The sequence below is a fragment of the Oncorhynchus nerka genome, linkage group LG2 (genome assembly GCF_034236695.1).
Source record: "Oncorhynchus nerka isolate Pitt River linkage group LG2, Oner_Uvic_2.0, whole genome shotgun sequence".
Taxonomy (NCBI): domain Eukaryota; kingdom Metazoa; phylum Chordata; class Actinopteri; order Salmoniformes; family Salmonidae; genus Oncorhynchus; species Oncorhynchus nerka.
The window spans coordinates 89,834,447-89,851,943 of NC_088397.1; the positions used below are offsets into that span (position 1 = coordinate 89,834,447).

A 17,497-nucleotide genomic window follows, 5' to 3' on the forward strand; every position below is an offset into this window, starting at 1 on the left:
TCTGACAAATCAACTGTAAGATTCGGTGTTCCTCAAGGTTCCGTTTTAGGACCACTATTGTTTTCACTATATATTTTACCTCTTGGGGATGTAATTCGAAAACATAATGTTAACTTTCACTGCTATGCGGATGACACACAGCTGTACATTTCAATGAAACCTGTGTTTCAGACATAAGGAAGTGGATGGCTGCAAACGTTCTACTTTTAAACTCGGACAAAACAGAGATGCTTGTTCTAGGTCCCAAGAAACAAAGAGATCTTCTGTTGAATCTGACAATTAAGCTTGATGGTTGTACAGTCGTCTCAAATAAAACTGTGAAGGACCTCGGCGCTACTCTTGACCCTGATCTCTCTTTTGACGAACATATCAAGACTGTTTCAAGGACAGCTTTTTACCATCTACGTAACATTGCAAAAATCAGAAATGTTCTGTCCAAAATCGATGCAGAAAAATAAATCCATGCTTTTGTTACTTCTAGGTTAGACTACTGCAATGCTCTACTTTCCGGCTACCTGGATAAAGCACTAAATAAACTTCAGTTAGTGCTAAATACGGCTGCTAGAATCCTGATTAGAACCAAAAAAAATGATCATATTACTCCAGTGCCTCTCTACACTGGCTTCCTGTTAAGGCAAGGGCTGATTTCAAGGTTTTATTGCTAACCTGCAAAGCATTACATGGGCTTGCTCCTACCTATCTCTCTGATTTGGTCCCCCCGTACATACCTACACGTATGCTACGGTCACAAGACGCACACCTCCTAATTGTCCCTAGAATTTCTAAGCAAATAGCTGAAGGCATGGCTTTCTCCTATAGAACTCAATTTTTATGGAATGATCTGCCTACCCATGTGAGAGACGCAGACTCGATCTCAACCTTTAAGTCTTTATTGAAGACTCATCTCTTCAGTAGGTCCAATGATTGAGTGTAGTCTGACCCAGGAGTGTGAAGGTGAACGGAAAGGCACTGGCGCAACGAACCACCCTTGCTGTCTCTGCCTAGCCAGTTCCCCTCTCTCCACTGGGATTCTCTGCCTCTAACCCTATTACAGGCACTGGCTTACTGGTGCTCTTCCATGCCGTCCCTAGGAGGGGTGCGTCACTTGAGTGGGTTGAGTCACTGACGTGGTCTTCCTGTCTGGGTTGGCGCCCCCCCTTGGGTTGTGCCGTGACGGAAATATTTGCGGGCTATACTCGGCTTTGTCTCAGGATGGTAAGTTGGTGGTTGAAGATATGCCTCTAGTGGTGTGGGGGCTGTGCTTTGGCAAAGTGGGTGGGGTTATATCCTGCCTGTTTGGCCCTTTTCGGGGGTATCATCGGATGGGGCCACAGTGTCTCCTGACCCCTCCTGCCTCAGCCTCCGGTATTTACGTATGCTGTAGTAGTTTATGTGTCGGGGGGCTAGGGTCAGTTTGTTATATCTGGAGTATTTCTCCTGTCTTATCCGGTGTCCTGTGTGAATTTAAGTATGCTCTCTCTAATACTCTCTTTCTTTCTTTCTTTCTTTCTTTCTTTCTTTCTTTCTTTCTTTCTTTCTTTCTCTCTCTTGGAGGACTTGAGCCCTAGGACCATGCCTCAGAACTACCTGGCATGATGACTCCTTGTTGTCCTTAGTCCACCTGGCCGTGCTGCTGCTCCAGTTTCAACTGTTCTGCCTGCGGCTATGGAACCCTGAACTGTTCACTATGATTACTATTATTTGACCATGCTGGTCATTTATGAACATTTGAACTTGGCCATGTTCTGTTATAATCTCCACCCGGCACAGCCAGAAGAGGACTGGCCACCCCTCATAGCCTGGTTCCTCTCTAGGTTTCTTCCTAGGTTTTGGCCTTTCTATGGAGTTTTTCCTATCCACCTTGCTTCTACACCTGCATTGCTTGCTGTTTGGGGCTTTAGGCTAGGTTTCTGTACAGCACTTTGATATATCAGCTGATGTAAGAAGGGCTATATAAATAAATTTGATTTGATGATGGCACGTGTTTCCTTGCAGGAAACCATGGTTGACAGAGGAAGAACAATAATTCCAAGTACCACCCTCCTTTTTAGGCTTCCAGCCTGTTATTCTTAACTCAATCAGCATAACAGAGTGATCTCCAGCCTTGTCCTCGCCAACACTCACACCTGTGTTAACGAGAGAATCACTGACATGATGTCAGCTGGTACTTTTGTGGCAGGGCTGAAATGCAGTGGAAATGATTTGGGGGAATCAGTTCATTTGCATGGCAAGGAGGGATTTTGCAATGAATTGCAATTCATCTGATCACTCTTCATAACATTCTGGAGTATATGCAAATTACCATCATACAAACTGAAGCAGTAGACTTTGTGAAAATGAATATTTGTCGTTCTCAAAACTTTTTGCCACGACTGTACGTGTGTGTGTAGAGTGCGTGTGCTAGCGCTTGTGTGAGTATGCATGTGTCTGTACCTTTGTGTGTGTGTCTCTTCCCAGTCCTCGCTGTTCCATAAGGTGTATTTTTATCTGTTTTTTTCCCAATCTGATTCTACTGTTTGCATCAGTAACCTGATGTGGAATAGAGTTCCATGTAGTCATGGCTCTATGTAGTACTGTGCACCTCCCATAGTCTATTCTGGACTTGGGGATTGTGAAGAGACCTCTGGTGGCATGTCTTGTGGGTCATGCATGGGTGTCCGAGCTGTGTGATAGAAGTTTAAACAGACAGCTCATTACATGCAGCTTGTCAACACTTACAAAAACAAGTAGTGTTCAAGTCAGTCTCTCTTCCACTTTGAGCCTTGAGAGATTGACAGCTGTGCTGCCCTGTTCTGAGCCAATTGTAATTTTCCTAAGTCCCTCTTTGTGACACCTGACCACACTACTGAACAGTAGTCCAGCTGCATCAAAACTAGAGCCTGTAGGATCTGCCTTGTTGATAGTGTTGTTAAGAAGGCAGAGCAGTGCTTTTTTATGGAGAGACTTCTCCCCATCTTAGCTACTGTTCTATCAATATGATTTGACCATGACAGTTTACAATCCAGGGTAACTCCAAGCAGTTTAGTCAATTTCCACATTATTCATTGCAATATTTAGTTGGGGTTTAGTGAATGATTTGTCCCAAATACAATGCTTTTTGTTTTGGAAATATTTAGAACTAACTTATTCCTTGCCACCCATTCTGAAACTAACTGCAGCTCTTTGTTAAGTGTTGCAGTCATTTCAGTCGCTGTAGTATCTGACATACATAGACATAAAGATTGAAAAAAGTAAGGGGCCTAAACAGCTGCCCTGGGGAATTCCTAATTCAAACTGGATTTTGTTTGAGAGGCTTCAATTAAAGAACACCCTCTGTGTTCTGTCAGACAGGTAGCTCTCTATCCACAATATAGCAGGGGGTGTAAAGCCATAACACATACGTTTCTCCAGCAGCAGACTATGATCGATAATGTCAAAAGCTGCACTGTCTAAGAAAACAGCTCCCACAATCTTTTTAGCATCAATTTCTCTCAGCCAATCATCAGTCATTTGTGTAAGTGCTGTGCTTGTTGAATGTCCTTCCCTATAAGCATGCTGAAAGTCTGTTATGAATTTGTTTACTGTAAAATAGCATTGTATCTTGTGAAACACCATTTTTCCAGAAGTTTACTAAGGGTTGGTAACAGGCTGATTGGTCAGCTATTTGAGACAGTAATGGGGGCTTAACTATTCTTGGGTAGTGGGATGAGTTTTGCTTCCTTCCAGGCCTGAGTGCACACACTTTCTAGTAGGCTTAAAATGAAGATATGTCAAATAGTAACCATTTTCCTGTTTGACCGCTAGATTTAGGGGTATTATGACACCTCCATAATTTCATGTCGACTAGCCTATCAGCACAGTTGGCTACAGCTGCGTTCAGTACATTTTTATGTTCTTTAACATTCAATTGAACGGAAACGGTGCTGTACTGAACGACCAGTTGAGAAACGGTGAGGGGTTTGGATGTGGGTTGGGGTTGGGGAATGCTGTCAGTATGTCCACTACCCTTTTAAATACATCCCTCATTGCTTCAAGCCACACCCACCAAACGGTAGCAAACGTACCTCAAAGTCGGTTAAAGAATGTACAAGAACGTTTTGGGGAAACGTGTCGTTCAGCACAACCGGTTTGGCAATGTAGCAAACGTTCAAGCGAACTGAACGCACCTCAGAGTAGGTACATATTTTTTTTACATTAACTACTTCATCACGCACAGACTTTATTTGATGGAAACACATCCCTGGTGGGAAAATAGTTTTAAGAATATTCGCATGAACATCTGTCGCCAATTGGATGGAAACCTAGCTACTGAGGGTTGCCCTCTGAAGTGTCACTGTTGACATTCTGTGACCACGTTTCCATCCACAGTAAAGTTATACTATATAAAAAAAATATTTAAAAAAAATCATAACAGCTGTGAAGGAAACGGGATGTTTCGGTATTATTTTATAAATGCAGACCAATCATTTGTTTATTCGACATGGTAGGATCTTATAGTGTCGGTAACATGTATTATGCAAGAAATGCCGGGGAATTCTTCTTTATGCCCAAATATTGATATAATAACTATCACAACAAAGTTATCTTGGAGTCACACGACGATATGGTGTGTGTGGTGCTCCCACTACGACTTGGAAAAGTATGCAATTTATTAGGCTACAGATTTTATTTGTGCAATTTCTCTGTTATACTAATCTACAATGAGCCTTTGGTTGATCAATGGGCGAACGCCTGATAGGCTGAGCTGAGGTCACGCAAACGCACATTTTAAAGTCGAACGCTGCGTTCAGCAAAGAGACCTGCTCCGACTGTCATCAGTTAGACAACCAAGATCATGGATTATAAAAAAATAGAAAGGGTGCCTACAAACCCAAAAAGAGAACGTTCTACATTTTCACCTCACTCAAAGCGTGCTATTTTCTGGGTGGCTAAAACCCTAATTTGGTCAAAGAGTGTTATCATCATTATTCCTGTAATGTAAGTGTCTGCCCTGCCCCTGTGCCTGTACCCTCGCTGGGGCCTGCTGCTCTGAAGAGCAAGCCACTCTCCTCTCCACCATGTGCTCAAGAGAAAAAAATTGTTCTGATAGTATAACATTTCAAAATGCAATTGCGGGGGTAAAAAAAACAGCTTTCAAGCTTCGTACCCTTGTCCCTGTTGAAGAGTGGAGGGTTTCATTTTTCTGTAGGTATAAATTATATTTCTCATATCTTAATATTCAGCTCAATAGCAACTATTTTAGAATCAAGATATTTTATATGGCTTTTAGATATAGAGCTGTATCCACGCATTTCACTCACCGGCCATTATGAGGGAATAGGCCTATAGGTCTCATTGGTAGTAGACTACAACTGCAACTTTTCTTTTTAGGGCAAAATGTACTGTTGGATGAATACATGGCTACTAGCAGTGGGTATTATATTTAGAGTCAGTGATATAGTTAATGTGTTTTGAGTTTCCACTTCCTCAGGTGTTCAAACCCCAAATGAATTAGCCTATGATATTTTGGGGCGGCAGGTATCCTAGTGGTTAGAGTGATGGGCCAGTAACCAAAAGGTTGCTGGATCGAATCACCGAGCTGACAAGGTAAAAATTTGTCGTTCTGCCACTGAACAAGTCAGTTAAACCCCTCTGTTCCCCGGTAGGCAGTCATTGTAAATAAGAATTTGTTCTTAACTGACTTTCCTAGTGAAATAAAGGTTACATTTAAACTAACACACAAATAGTCTGGCTGGTTAGGATGTAAGGACCGCTAGGTGTGATAAATGGCTGACCTTGGATGCACCGGTTCACGATTATCTGCACTAACTTGTACAGTCGGTGGCAACCAGCCCACATCACTGCACCCCTTGGCGTAAGTTGTCACTAACTTGTACAGCCCATGACTTGGTCGGAATCAAATCATGTTATGAAGTCATTCATAATGATTTAGTCTATTTATTATACTTTTTACTAAATCATTCTGAATGACTTTATAACATGATTACTCATGATTTGATTCCCGACCAAGTCATGTACTGGTGCCGCCAACTGTAGAAGTTAGTGACACAACTGACAGCAAGAGTGGAGGGATGGGGGCTGGTGTTGATAAAATGCCAGGTCTGAATTCTTGTCCCAGTCTGCCCCTGACCTATCCCCACTGTATTTGCTAGATGTTGGCTAGAGTACACATGCCAAGACCATGCAGGCACGTTTGCTATGTATGCAAAAAACAAAAAAAAGACAACACTATCGGTATAGTTGAAAATGTGATGGAAACACATTGAACTTTATATTTTTATTCAGTACATGAAAACGCATTTTCTTTATGCACATTTTTTAATATTCGTATGAAAATCTGTCGCCAATTGGATGGAAACCTAGCTTGTAATACTATTGCTTATTATACTACCTCTCTCATTGACTTCCCAAACCCCGACCTGGTCTGCTTGGTCTTGTTTCCCTTGTAAACGTTCCCGGAAGTCTCGCGATATTGCGCCTCTGGGATTAGAAACTCTGTGGTAGCAGCGTCTGTCACAGCAAACTTGTCTCCACGCAGCCACAGCGCTCAGTTGCAGATAATCGTGAACCGGCGCATCCAAGTTCAGCCGTTTATCACGCCTAGTGGTCCTTACGTCCTAACCAGCCAGACTATTTGCGATGACGTGTCTCCCATCTGTCCGCTACCGCAGCTGAAAAACAACAAATAAAACATCTCAATTTAAACATTTTAGAAGTGTTTATACTGCGGTTATGGCAGGCCTGCATCGCACGCGTATATTCGGTAAGTATGGTTTTTTATTATGGCAGTTCTGCGCCGCTATTTCAGTGTCGCATGATTGGATACGCGGTCGATTTAGTCTACTCTTCCATTTGTTGCATTTGGTTGTTGAAACATTGGCTGATACAAGATTATGAATGAATCTATCGTTTCAATTATCATTGCAATTGTTTATTCTCACATGATGATGACTGTGGATTATCAACAGAAGCCATAATAAACCCTGCGGTATAGGATTTATAGTGATCATAAGGCTTGCTACCGTATTTTCCAAAGCAATATCCACAGACGCATAAAACTGTCAACATCATTCTAATGCCCAAGAGGCCTGCATGTATGGAAGGAAAGAAAAATCCATGTAGGCTCAATCTATCATTGGCAACAAACTGCTTTGTTGAACGTGAGGTTCATTAGAAGTGCACTGATGGTTGCAATAGAGTGAATTCAAGAAGACCTGTGTTTGAATTTGAAACCTAAATCTGTCCAAGTAAGAGAAGTGTCATTTTAGTGAATTTACAATAATGTTCTAACAACATTAAATAATCATAATTTGAATTTAGTTCTTTAATTTTTTCATAATCTAGAATCATGACACGCTTCATATGATCCTCTAGAATCATGACACGCTTCATATGATCCTCTAGAATCATGACACGCTTCATATGATCCTCTAGAATCATGACACGCTTCATATGATCCTCTAGAATCATGACACGCTTCATATGATCATCTAGAATCATGACACGCTTCATATGATCCTCTAGAATCATGACACGCTTCATATGATCCTCTAGAATCATGACACGCTTCATATGATCATCTAGAATCATGACACGCTTCATATGATCATCTAGAATCATGACACGCTTCATATGATCCTCTAGAATCATGACACGCTTCATATGAATCATGACACGCTTCATTTGATCATCTAGAATCATGACACGCTTCATATGATCATCTAGAATCATGACACGCTTCATTTGATCCTCTAGAATCATGACACGCTTCATATGATCATCTAGAATCATGACACGCTTCATTTGATCCTCTAGAATCATGACACGCTTCATATGATCATCTAGAATCATGATCATCTAGAATCATGACACGCTTCATTTGATCCTCTAGAATCATGACACGCTTCATTTGATCCTCTAGAATCATGACACGCTTCATTTGATCCTCTAGAATCATGACACGCTTCATTTGATCCTCTAGAATCATGACACGCTTCATTTGATCCTCTAGAATCATGACACGCTTCATATGATCCTCTAGAATCATGACACGCTTCATTTGATCCTCTAGAATCATGACACGCTTCATATGATCATCTAGAATCATGACACGCTTCATATGATCATCTAGAATCATGACACGCTTCATATGATCCTCTAGAATCATGACACGCTTCATATGATCCTCTAGAATCATGACACGCTTCATATGATCCTCTAGAATCATGACACGCTTCATATGATCATCTAGAATCATGACACGCTTCATTTGATCATTCATGATTTGATCCTCTAGAATCATGACACGCTTCATTGATCCTCTAGAATCATGACACGCTTCATTTGATCCTCTAGAATCATGACACGCTTCATTTGATCCTCTAGAATCATGACACGCTTCATTTGATCCTCTAGAATCATGACACGCTTTTGATCCTCTATTGATCATATGATCATCTAGAATCATGACACGCTTCATTTGATCCTCTAGAATCATGACACGCTTTGATCCTCTAGAATCATGATCATCTAGAATCATGACACGCTTCATATGATCATCTAGAATCATGACACGCTTCATTTGATCCTCTAGAATCATGACACGCTTCATTTGATCCTCTAGAATCATGACACGCTTCATTTGATCCTCTAGAATCATGACACGCTTCATATGATCATCTAGAATCATGACACGCTTCATTTGATCCTCTAGAATCATGACACGCTTCATTTGATCCTCTAGAATCATGACACGCTTCATTTGATCATCTAGAATCATGACACGCTTCATTTGATCCTCTAGAATCATGACACGCTTCATATGATCATCTAGAATCATGACACGCTTCAGATTGTAATCTATGATCATGACACGCTTCATATGATCATCTAGAATCATGACATGCTTCAGATTGTAATCTAGAATCAGGACACGCTTCAGATTATCATCTAGAATCATGACACGCTTCAGATGATCATCTAGAATCATGACACGCTTCATATGATCATCTAGAATCATGACACGCTTCAGATGATCATCTAGAATCATGACACGCTTCAGATGATCATCTAGAATCATGACACGCTTCATATGATCATCTAGAATCATGACACGCTTCAGATGATCATCTATAATCATGACACGCTTCAGATGATCATCTAGAATCATGACATGCTTCAGATGATCATCTAGAATCATGACACGCTTCATATGATCCTCTAGAACCATGGGCTCCTGAGTGGCGCAGCATTCTAAGGCACTGCGTCTCAGTGCTAGAGGCCTCACTACAGACCCTGGTTCGATTCCAGGCTGTATCACAAACAGCCATGATTGAGCGGCGCACAATTTGCCCAGCGCTGTCCGGTTTAGGGTTTGGCTGCGGTAGGCGGTCATTGTAAATAAGAATTTGTTCTCTAACTGACTTGACCAAGTTAAAAAAAATAACAAAGAAAATTAAACATGCTTCAAATGTTAATCTAGAACCATGACAATCTTTAGATTATAATTTAGAATCATCACACACTTCACATGTATGCGGTGTTGGTTTAAACATTTTAGTATAATGGTTACTGTTCAAAACTGTGAATGAAGCATGTCTGTAGACAACTGGAACGCAATCTTTAATGTTGATGAAGAAGTGCCAGAGACTAGTCTAGGTCAAGAGAGGGCTATTCATTCTGATATTGTGGCTATGCTCTTGCAGCCTGGTCAATGCATCAGACATAATTAATGAGCACAGTCAAACCTGGTTGGAGATGAGCCAACTAATAGAGAGCAGACAAATTATCTTCACAAGTTTCCCTCAGATAAATGGCTTACCCTTTAACACATAAGTCTAATAGTGCAGGTTTGGCAAGTAACTGATTACGGCTGTGTGTAATCTGATTACAAAATTAAAATAATAAAACAATTCAGAAAGGATGTTTGCGAAAAATAAATACATTATGACACCTTTTCTGTTTCTTTCAATGACTTTCAATTCAGCTGTGAAAAAAGACAGAGAGCACTATGATGACAAACCAAATGATGACCACCAATCAGAGACCACTATGATGACACACCAAATGATGACCACCAATCAGAGACCACTATGATGACACACCAAATGCATTTCATGGATCCTTTTTGTCTTCTTCTAATGCCTCTTAAAGGGGAAGTAATCCACCCAACCATGTAAATGTGTTGGGCATCTGGCATGTATTGCTTGAGACATTGTAAACAGTCATGGCATGCCAGTGACAGATCTGGGACCAAGTAACATCCCTCCACCAGATCCAGTTGAATAATTTCATAGTTTTCATAGTTTGAATTATTGCCTCTCATATTCTCATAATAGCCAACGAGAATATGACTGATATTACCTCGTTGTTCTCTATGACTGATATCACCCCGTTGTTCTCTATGACTGATATCACCCCGTTGTCCTCTATGACTGATTTTACCCCGTTGTTCTCTATGACTGATATCACCCCGTTGTTCTCTGACTGATATTACCCCGTTGTTCTCTATGACTGATATTACCCCGTTGTTCTCTATGACTGATATTACCCCGTTGTTCTCTATGACTGATATTACCCCGTTGTTCTCTATGACTGATATCACCCCGTTGTTCTCTATGACTGATATTACCCCGTTGTTCTCTATGACTGATATCACCCCGTTGTTCTCTATGACTGATATCACCCCGTTGTTCTCTATGACTGATATTACCCCGTTGTTCTCTATGACTGATATCACCCCGTTGTTCTCTATGACTGATATCACCCCGTTGTTCTCTATGACTGATATCACCCCGTTGTTCTCTATGACTGATATTACCCCGTTGTTCTCTATGACTGATATCACCCCGTTGTTCTCTATGACTGATATCACCCCGTTGTCCTCTATGACTGATATTACCCCGTTGTTCTCTGACTGATATCACCCCGTTGTTCTCTATGACTGATATCACCCCGTTGTCCTCTATGACTGATATTACCCCGTTGTTCTCTGACTGATATCACCCCGTTGTTCTCTGACATATATCACCCCATTGTTCTCTATGACTGATATCACCCCGTTGTTCTCTATGACTGATATCACCCCGTTGTTCTCTATGACTGATATCACCCCGTTGTTCTAGTGGTCCAGTGCTGTGACATACTGTAGAATACATTTGGGTTCTAGCACAGGCCCAGACAGAACAAGGGCAGCACTTCTGTACAGTTTAGTCCTCTATCTCTCCAACTCCCTCGCTTCACCAGCTCTGTGATATGCGTTTACCTCAACACATTGCCTTCCTCTGCACTGGCTGGCTGACTGGCTGACTGGCTGACTGGCTAACTGGTTGGTTGGCTGACCGGCTGGCTAGCTGACTAGTTGGCTGGCTGGCTGACTGGCTAACTGGTTGGTTGGCTGACTGGCTGGCTAGCTGACTAGTTGGCTGGCTGGTTGGCTGACTGGCTGGCTAGCTGACTAGTTGGCTGGTTGGCTGACTGGCTGGTTAGCTGACTAGTTGGCTGGCTGGCTTCCTGGCTGTCTGGCTGCCTGGCTGGCTGGCTAGCTGACTAGTTAGCTGGCTGGTTGGCTGACTGGCTGGCTAGCTGACTAGTTGGCTGGCTGGCTGCCTGGCTGGCTGGCTGCCAGGCTGGCTGGCTAGCTGACTAGTTAGCTGACTGGCTGGTTAGCTGACTAGTTGGCTGGCTGGCTGCCTGGCTGGCTGGCTGCCTGGCTGGCTGGCTGGCTAGCTGACTAGTTAGCTGACTGGCTGGCTAGCTGACTAGTTGGCTGGCTGGCTGCCTGGCTGGCTGGCTGGCTGCCTGGCTGGCTGGCTAGCTGACTAGTTAGCTGACTGGCTGGCTAGCTAACTAGTTGGCTGGCTGCCTGGCTGGCTGGCTAGCTGACTAGTTAGCTGACTGGCTGGCTAGCTGACTAGTTGGCTGGCTGGCTGCCTGGCTGGCTGGCTAGCTGACTAGTTAGCTGACTGGTTGGCTGACTAGTTGGCTGGCTGGTTGGCTGACTGGCTGGCTAGCTGACTAGTTGGCTGACTGGTTGGCTGACTGGCTGGCTAGCTGACTAGTTAGCTGACTGGCTGACTGGCTAGCTGACTAGTTAGCTGACTGACTGACTGGCTGGTTGGCTGGCTGGCTGCCTGGCTGGCTGGCTAGCTGACTAGTTGGCTGGCTGGCTGACTGACTCACAACATGAGGAATGATTCAATATCCAAAATACTGTAACGCCGATGTTCCCCCAAATGGAAATAACCTGAATGCTACTTTTATACAAGAAGCTAGCTATGGAGGGACAGAGATATTAAGCCTTATTACATGGTTATTTGCTATGCTGATAGAGATATTAAGCCTTATTACATGGTTATTTACTATGCTGACAGATATATTAAGCCTTATTACATGGTTATTTACTATGCTGACAGAGATATTAAGCCTTATTACATGGTTATTTACTATGCTGATAGAGATATTAAGCCTTATTACATGGTTATTTACTATGCTGACAGAGATATTAAGCCTTATTACATGGTTATTTACTATGCTGATAGAGATATTAAGCCTTATTACATGGTTATTTACTATGCTGATAGAGATATTAAGCCTTATTACATGGTTATTTACTATGCTGATAGAGATATTAAGCCTTATTACATGGTTATTTACTATGCTGATAGAGATATTAAGCCTTATTACATGGTTATTTACTATGCTGATAGAGATATTAAGCCTTATTACATGGTTATTTACTATGCTGATAGAGATATTAAGCCTTATTACATGGTTATTTACTATGCTGACAGATATATTAAGCCTTATTACATGGTTATTTACTATGCTGACAGAGATATTAAGCCTTATTACATGGTTATTTACTATGCTGACAGAGATATTAAGCCTTATTACATGGTTATTTACTATGCTGACAGTGATATCAAGCCTCATTACATGGTTATTTACTATGCTGATAGAGATAACAAGCCTTATTACATGGTTATTTACTATGCTGATAGAGATATCAAGCCTCATTACATGGTTATTTAGAGATGTGTAGCTGTTTATGCTTCTCCATCCTGTATTTCACTGACTGCTTCAGAAGGAACCAGGATAGGGGTCTCTTCTACCTCTGACATCCAGACAGATATCAGACCGGTCCGGAGTCAGACAGATATCAGACCTATCCTGAGTCAGACAGATATCAGACCTATCCCGAGTCAGACAGATATCAGACCTATCCTGAGTCAGACAGATATCAGACCTATCCCGAGTCAGACAGATATCACACCTATCCTGAGTCAGACAGATATCAGACCTATCCTGAGTCAGACAGATATCAGACCTATCCTGAGTCAGACAGATATCACCCCTATCCTGAGTCAGACAGATATCAGACCTATCCTGAGTCAGACAGATATCAGACCTATCCTGAGTCAGACATCAGACCTATCCTGAGTCAGACAGATATCAGACCTATCCTGAGTCAGACAGATATCACACCTATCCTGAGTCAGACAGATATCACACCTATCCTGAGTCAGACAGATATCAGACCTATCCTGAGTCAGACAGATATCACACCTATCCCAAGTCAGACAGATATCACACCTATCTTGAGTCAGACAGATATCAGACCTATCCTGAGTCAGACAGATGTCAGACCTATCCTGAGTCAGACAGATATCAGACCTACCCTGAGTCAGACAGATATCAGACCTATCCTGAGTCAGACAGATATCAGACCTATCCTGAGTCAGACAGATATCAGACCTATCCTGAGTCAGACAGATACAGACCTATCCTGAGTCAGACAGATATCACACCTATCCTGAGTCAGACAGATATCAGACCTATCCTGAGTCAGACAGATATCAGACCTATCCTGAGTCAGACAGATATCAGACCTATCCTGAGTCAGACAGATACAGACCTATCCTGAGTCAGACAGATATCACACCTATCCTGAGTCAGACAGATATCACACCTATCCTGAGTCAGACAGATATCACACCTATCCTGAGTCAGACAGATATCACACCTATCCTGAGTCAGACAGATATCACACCTATCCTGAGTCAGACAGATATCAGACCTATCCTGAGTCAGGCAGATATCACACCTATCCTGAGTCAGACAGATGTCAGACCTATCCTGAGTCAGACAGATGTCAGACCTATCCTGAGTCAGACAGATGTCAGACCTATCCTGAGTCAGACAGATATCACACCTATCCTGAGTCAGACAGATATCAGACCTACCCTGAGTCAGACAGACCTATCCTGAGTCAGACAGATATCAAACCTATCCTAAGTCAGACAGACCTATCCTGAGTCAGACAGATATCAAACCTATCCTAAGTCAGACAGACCTATCCTGAGTCAGGCAGATATCAGATATATCCTCAGTCAGACAGATATCAGACCTATCCTGAGTCAGACTCATATCTGACCTATCCTGAGTCAGACTCATATAAACCTTTGTGTATGAGTCTCTGTCCACTTTCCCTGCAGCTCACAGTTTTCTGCTGTGAACAATGTGCACTGCTGGCAGCCATGCCAAGAGACCAGGGACTATAAATCTTACTACTACCCACAGTTAAAGCTACCTAGCAGCCTACGCAGTGCTGCAAAGTCAGCCTCTGTCTGTCTGCAGCCCAGCGTCCTCCTACAGCAAGCAACCAGCATCCTGGAACCCATGCAGAGCAGGTAGAATAGTAATTCATCATGAATGCACATTGTAGGACAGATAACTGATTGATTACTGATGGAGATAACAGTTGGTAGTATAACGACCCGAACCATTCACATGTACACTGACACTGACCGTGTGGTTTCACTACTTCATCCTTGTAAAGGATATGAAGGATGTCCCCTGTGATGCAGTGATTGTAAAGGATATGAAGGACGTCCCCTGTGATGCAGTGATTGTAAAGGATATGAAGGATGTCCCCTGTGATGCAGTGATTGTAAAGGATATGAAGGATGTCCCCTGTGATGCAGTGATTGTAAAGGATATGAAGGATGTCCACTGTGATGCAGTGATTGTAAAGGATATGAACGATGTCCACTGTGATGCAGTGATTGTAAAGGATATGAACGATGTCCCCTGTGATGCAGTGATTGTAAAGGATATGAACGATGTCCACTGTGATGCAGTGATTGTAAAGGATATGAAGGACGTCCCCTGTGATGCAGTGATTGTAAAGGATATGAAGGATGTCCCCTGTGATGCAGTGATTGTAAAGGATATGAACGATGTCCACTGTGATGCAGTGATTGTAAAGGATATGAAGGACGTCCCCTGTGATGCAGTGATTGTAAAGGATATGAAGGATGTCCCCTGTGATGCAGTGATTGTAAAGGATATGAAGGATGTCCACTGTGATGCAGTGATTGTAAAGGATATGAACGATGTCCACTGTGATGCAGTGATTGTAAAGGATATGAACGATGTCCCCTGTGATGCAGTGATTGTAAAGGATATGAAGGATGTCCCATGTGATGCAGTGATTGTAAAGGATATGAAGGATGTCCCCTGTGATGCAGTGATTGTAAAGGATATGAACGATGTCCACTGTGATGCAGTGATTGTAAAGGATATGAAGGATGTCCCCTGTGATGCAGTGATTGTAAAGGATATGAAGGATGTCCCCTGTGATGCAGTGATTGTAAAGGATATGAACGATGTCCACTGTGATGCAGTGATTGTAAAGGATATGAACGATGTCCCCTGTGATGCAGTGATTGTAAAGGATATGAAGGATGTCCCCTGTGATGCAGTGATTGTAAAGGATATGAAGGATGTCCCCTGTGATGCAGTGATTGTAAAGGATATCAAATCAAATCAAATATAATTTTGTTGGTCACATACAGGCGTTGAGCAGATGTTATTGCGGGTGTCGTGAAATGCTTGTGTTTCTGTCTCCGACAGTGCAGTAATATCTAACAAGTGATATCTAACAGTTTCACAACATACACTCAATACACACAAATCTAAGTAAGGAATGGATTAAGAATATACACTACTGTTCAAAAGTTTGGGGTCACTTAGATATGTCCTTGTTTTTGAAAGAAAACAACATAAAATTGATCAGAAATACAGTGTAGACATTGTTAATGTTGTAAATGACTATAGTAGCTGTAAACATCTAATTTTTAATGGAATATCTACATAGGCGTACAGAGGCCCATTATCAGCAATCATCACTCCTGTGTTCCAATGGTATGTTGTGTTAGCTAATCCAAGTTTATCATTATAAAAGGCTAAATGATCATTAGAAAACCTTTTGCAATTATGTTAGCACAGCTGAAAACTGTTGTTCTGATTAAAGAAGCAATAATACTGTCCTTTAGACGTTGAGTATCTGGAGCATCAGCATTTGTGGGTTTGATTACAAGCTCAAAAAGGCCTGAAACAAAGACCTATCTTCTGAAACTCGTCAGTCTATTCTTGTTCTGAGAAATGATGGCTATTCCATGTGAGAAATCTCGTACAACGCTGTGTACTACTCCGTTTACAGAACATCGCAAACTGGCTCTAACAAGAATAGATAAGGCGGGGCTTTACCTAGCAAAGACTTATAGATGACCTGGAGCCAGTGGGTTTGGCGAAAAATATTTAGCGAGGGCCAGCCAACAAGAGCATACAGGTCGTAGTGGTGGGTAGTATATGGGGCTTTGGTGGCAAAACGGAGATCACTGTGATAAACTACGTCCAATTTGCTGAGTAGAGTGTTGGAGGCAATTTTGTAAATGACATTGCCGAAGTCAAGAATCGGTAGGATAGTCAGTTTTACGAGGGTATGTTTGGCAGCATGAGTGAAGGAGGCTTTGTTGCGAAATAGGAAGCCGATTCTAGATTTAATTTTGGATTGGAGATGTTTGATGTGAGTCTGGAAGGAGAGTTTACACTCTAACCAGACACCTAAGTCAGAACCGTCCAGAGTAGTGATGCTAGTCGGGCGGGCAGGTGCGGGCAGCAATTGGTTGAAGAGCATGCATTTAGTTTTAGTTTTAAGATACAGTGCCATAGTATAGAGTACATTATATACATATGAGATGGGTGATGCAATATTTACAAACAATTAAAGTGACTAAGATACCGTAGAATAGTATAGAGTACAGTTTACACATATGAGATGAGTAATGCAGATACAGATACATTATTAAAGTGGCTAGTGTTTCATTTCCTTAAAGTGGCCAGTGATTCCTAATCTATGTCTATAGGCAGCCGCCTCTGATGTGCTAGTGATGGCTGTTTAACAGTCTGATGGCCTTGAGATAGAAGCTGTTTTTCAGTCTCTCGGTCCCAGCTTCGATGCACCTGTACTGACCTCGCCTTCTTGGATGATAGCAGGGTGAACAGGCAGTGGCTCGGGTGGTTATGGTCCTTGATGATTTTCTTGGCCTTCCTGTGGCATTGGGTGCTGTAGGTGTCCTGGAGGGTAGAAAGTTTGCCCCAGGTGATGGGTTGTTGATGCAGTTGCCATACCAACGGGTGATACAGCCTGGCAGGATGCTCTCGATTGTCTGTT

The 17,497-nt window shown here is 42.3% G+C and overlaps 1 protein-coding gene across 1 annotated transcript in view; it reads left to right on the forward strand.

The window, feature by feature from the left end:
- Window positions 1-6,508: 6,508 nt before the first annotated feature.
- Window positions 6,509-17,497, forward strand: part of podxl2 (podocalyxin-like 2) — a 53,929-nt gene continuing 42,940 nt past the window's right edge. Inside the window, exon 1 of the mRNA XM_029685239.2 lies at window positions 6,509-6,742. Within this exon, the coding sequence (XP_029541099.1) occupies window positions 6,712-6,742 (31 nt within the window). The 5' untranslated portion in view covers window positions 6,509-6,711. The remainder of the gene's footprint in view (window positions 6,743-17,497) is intronic.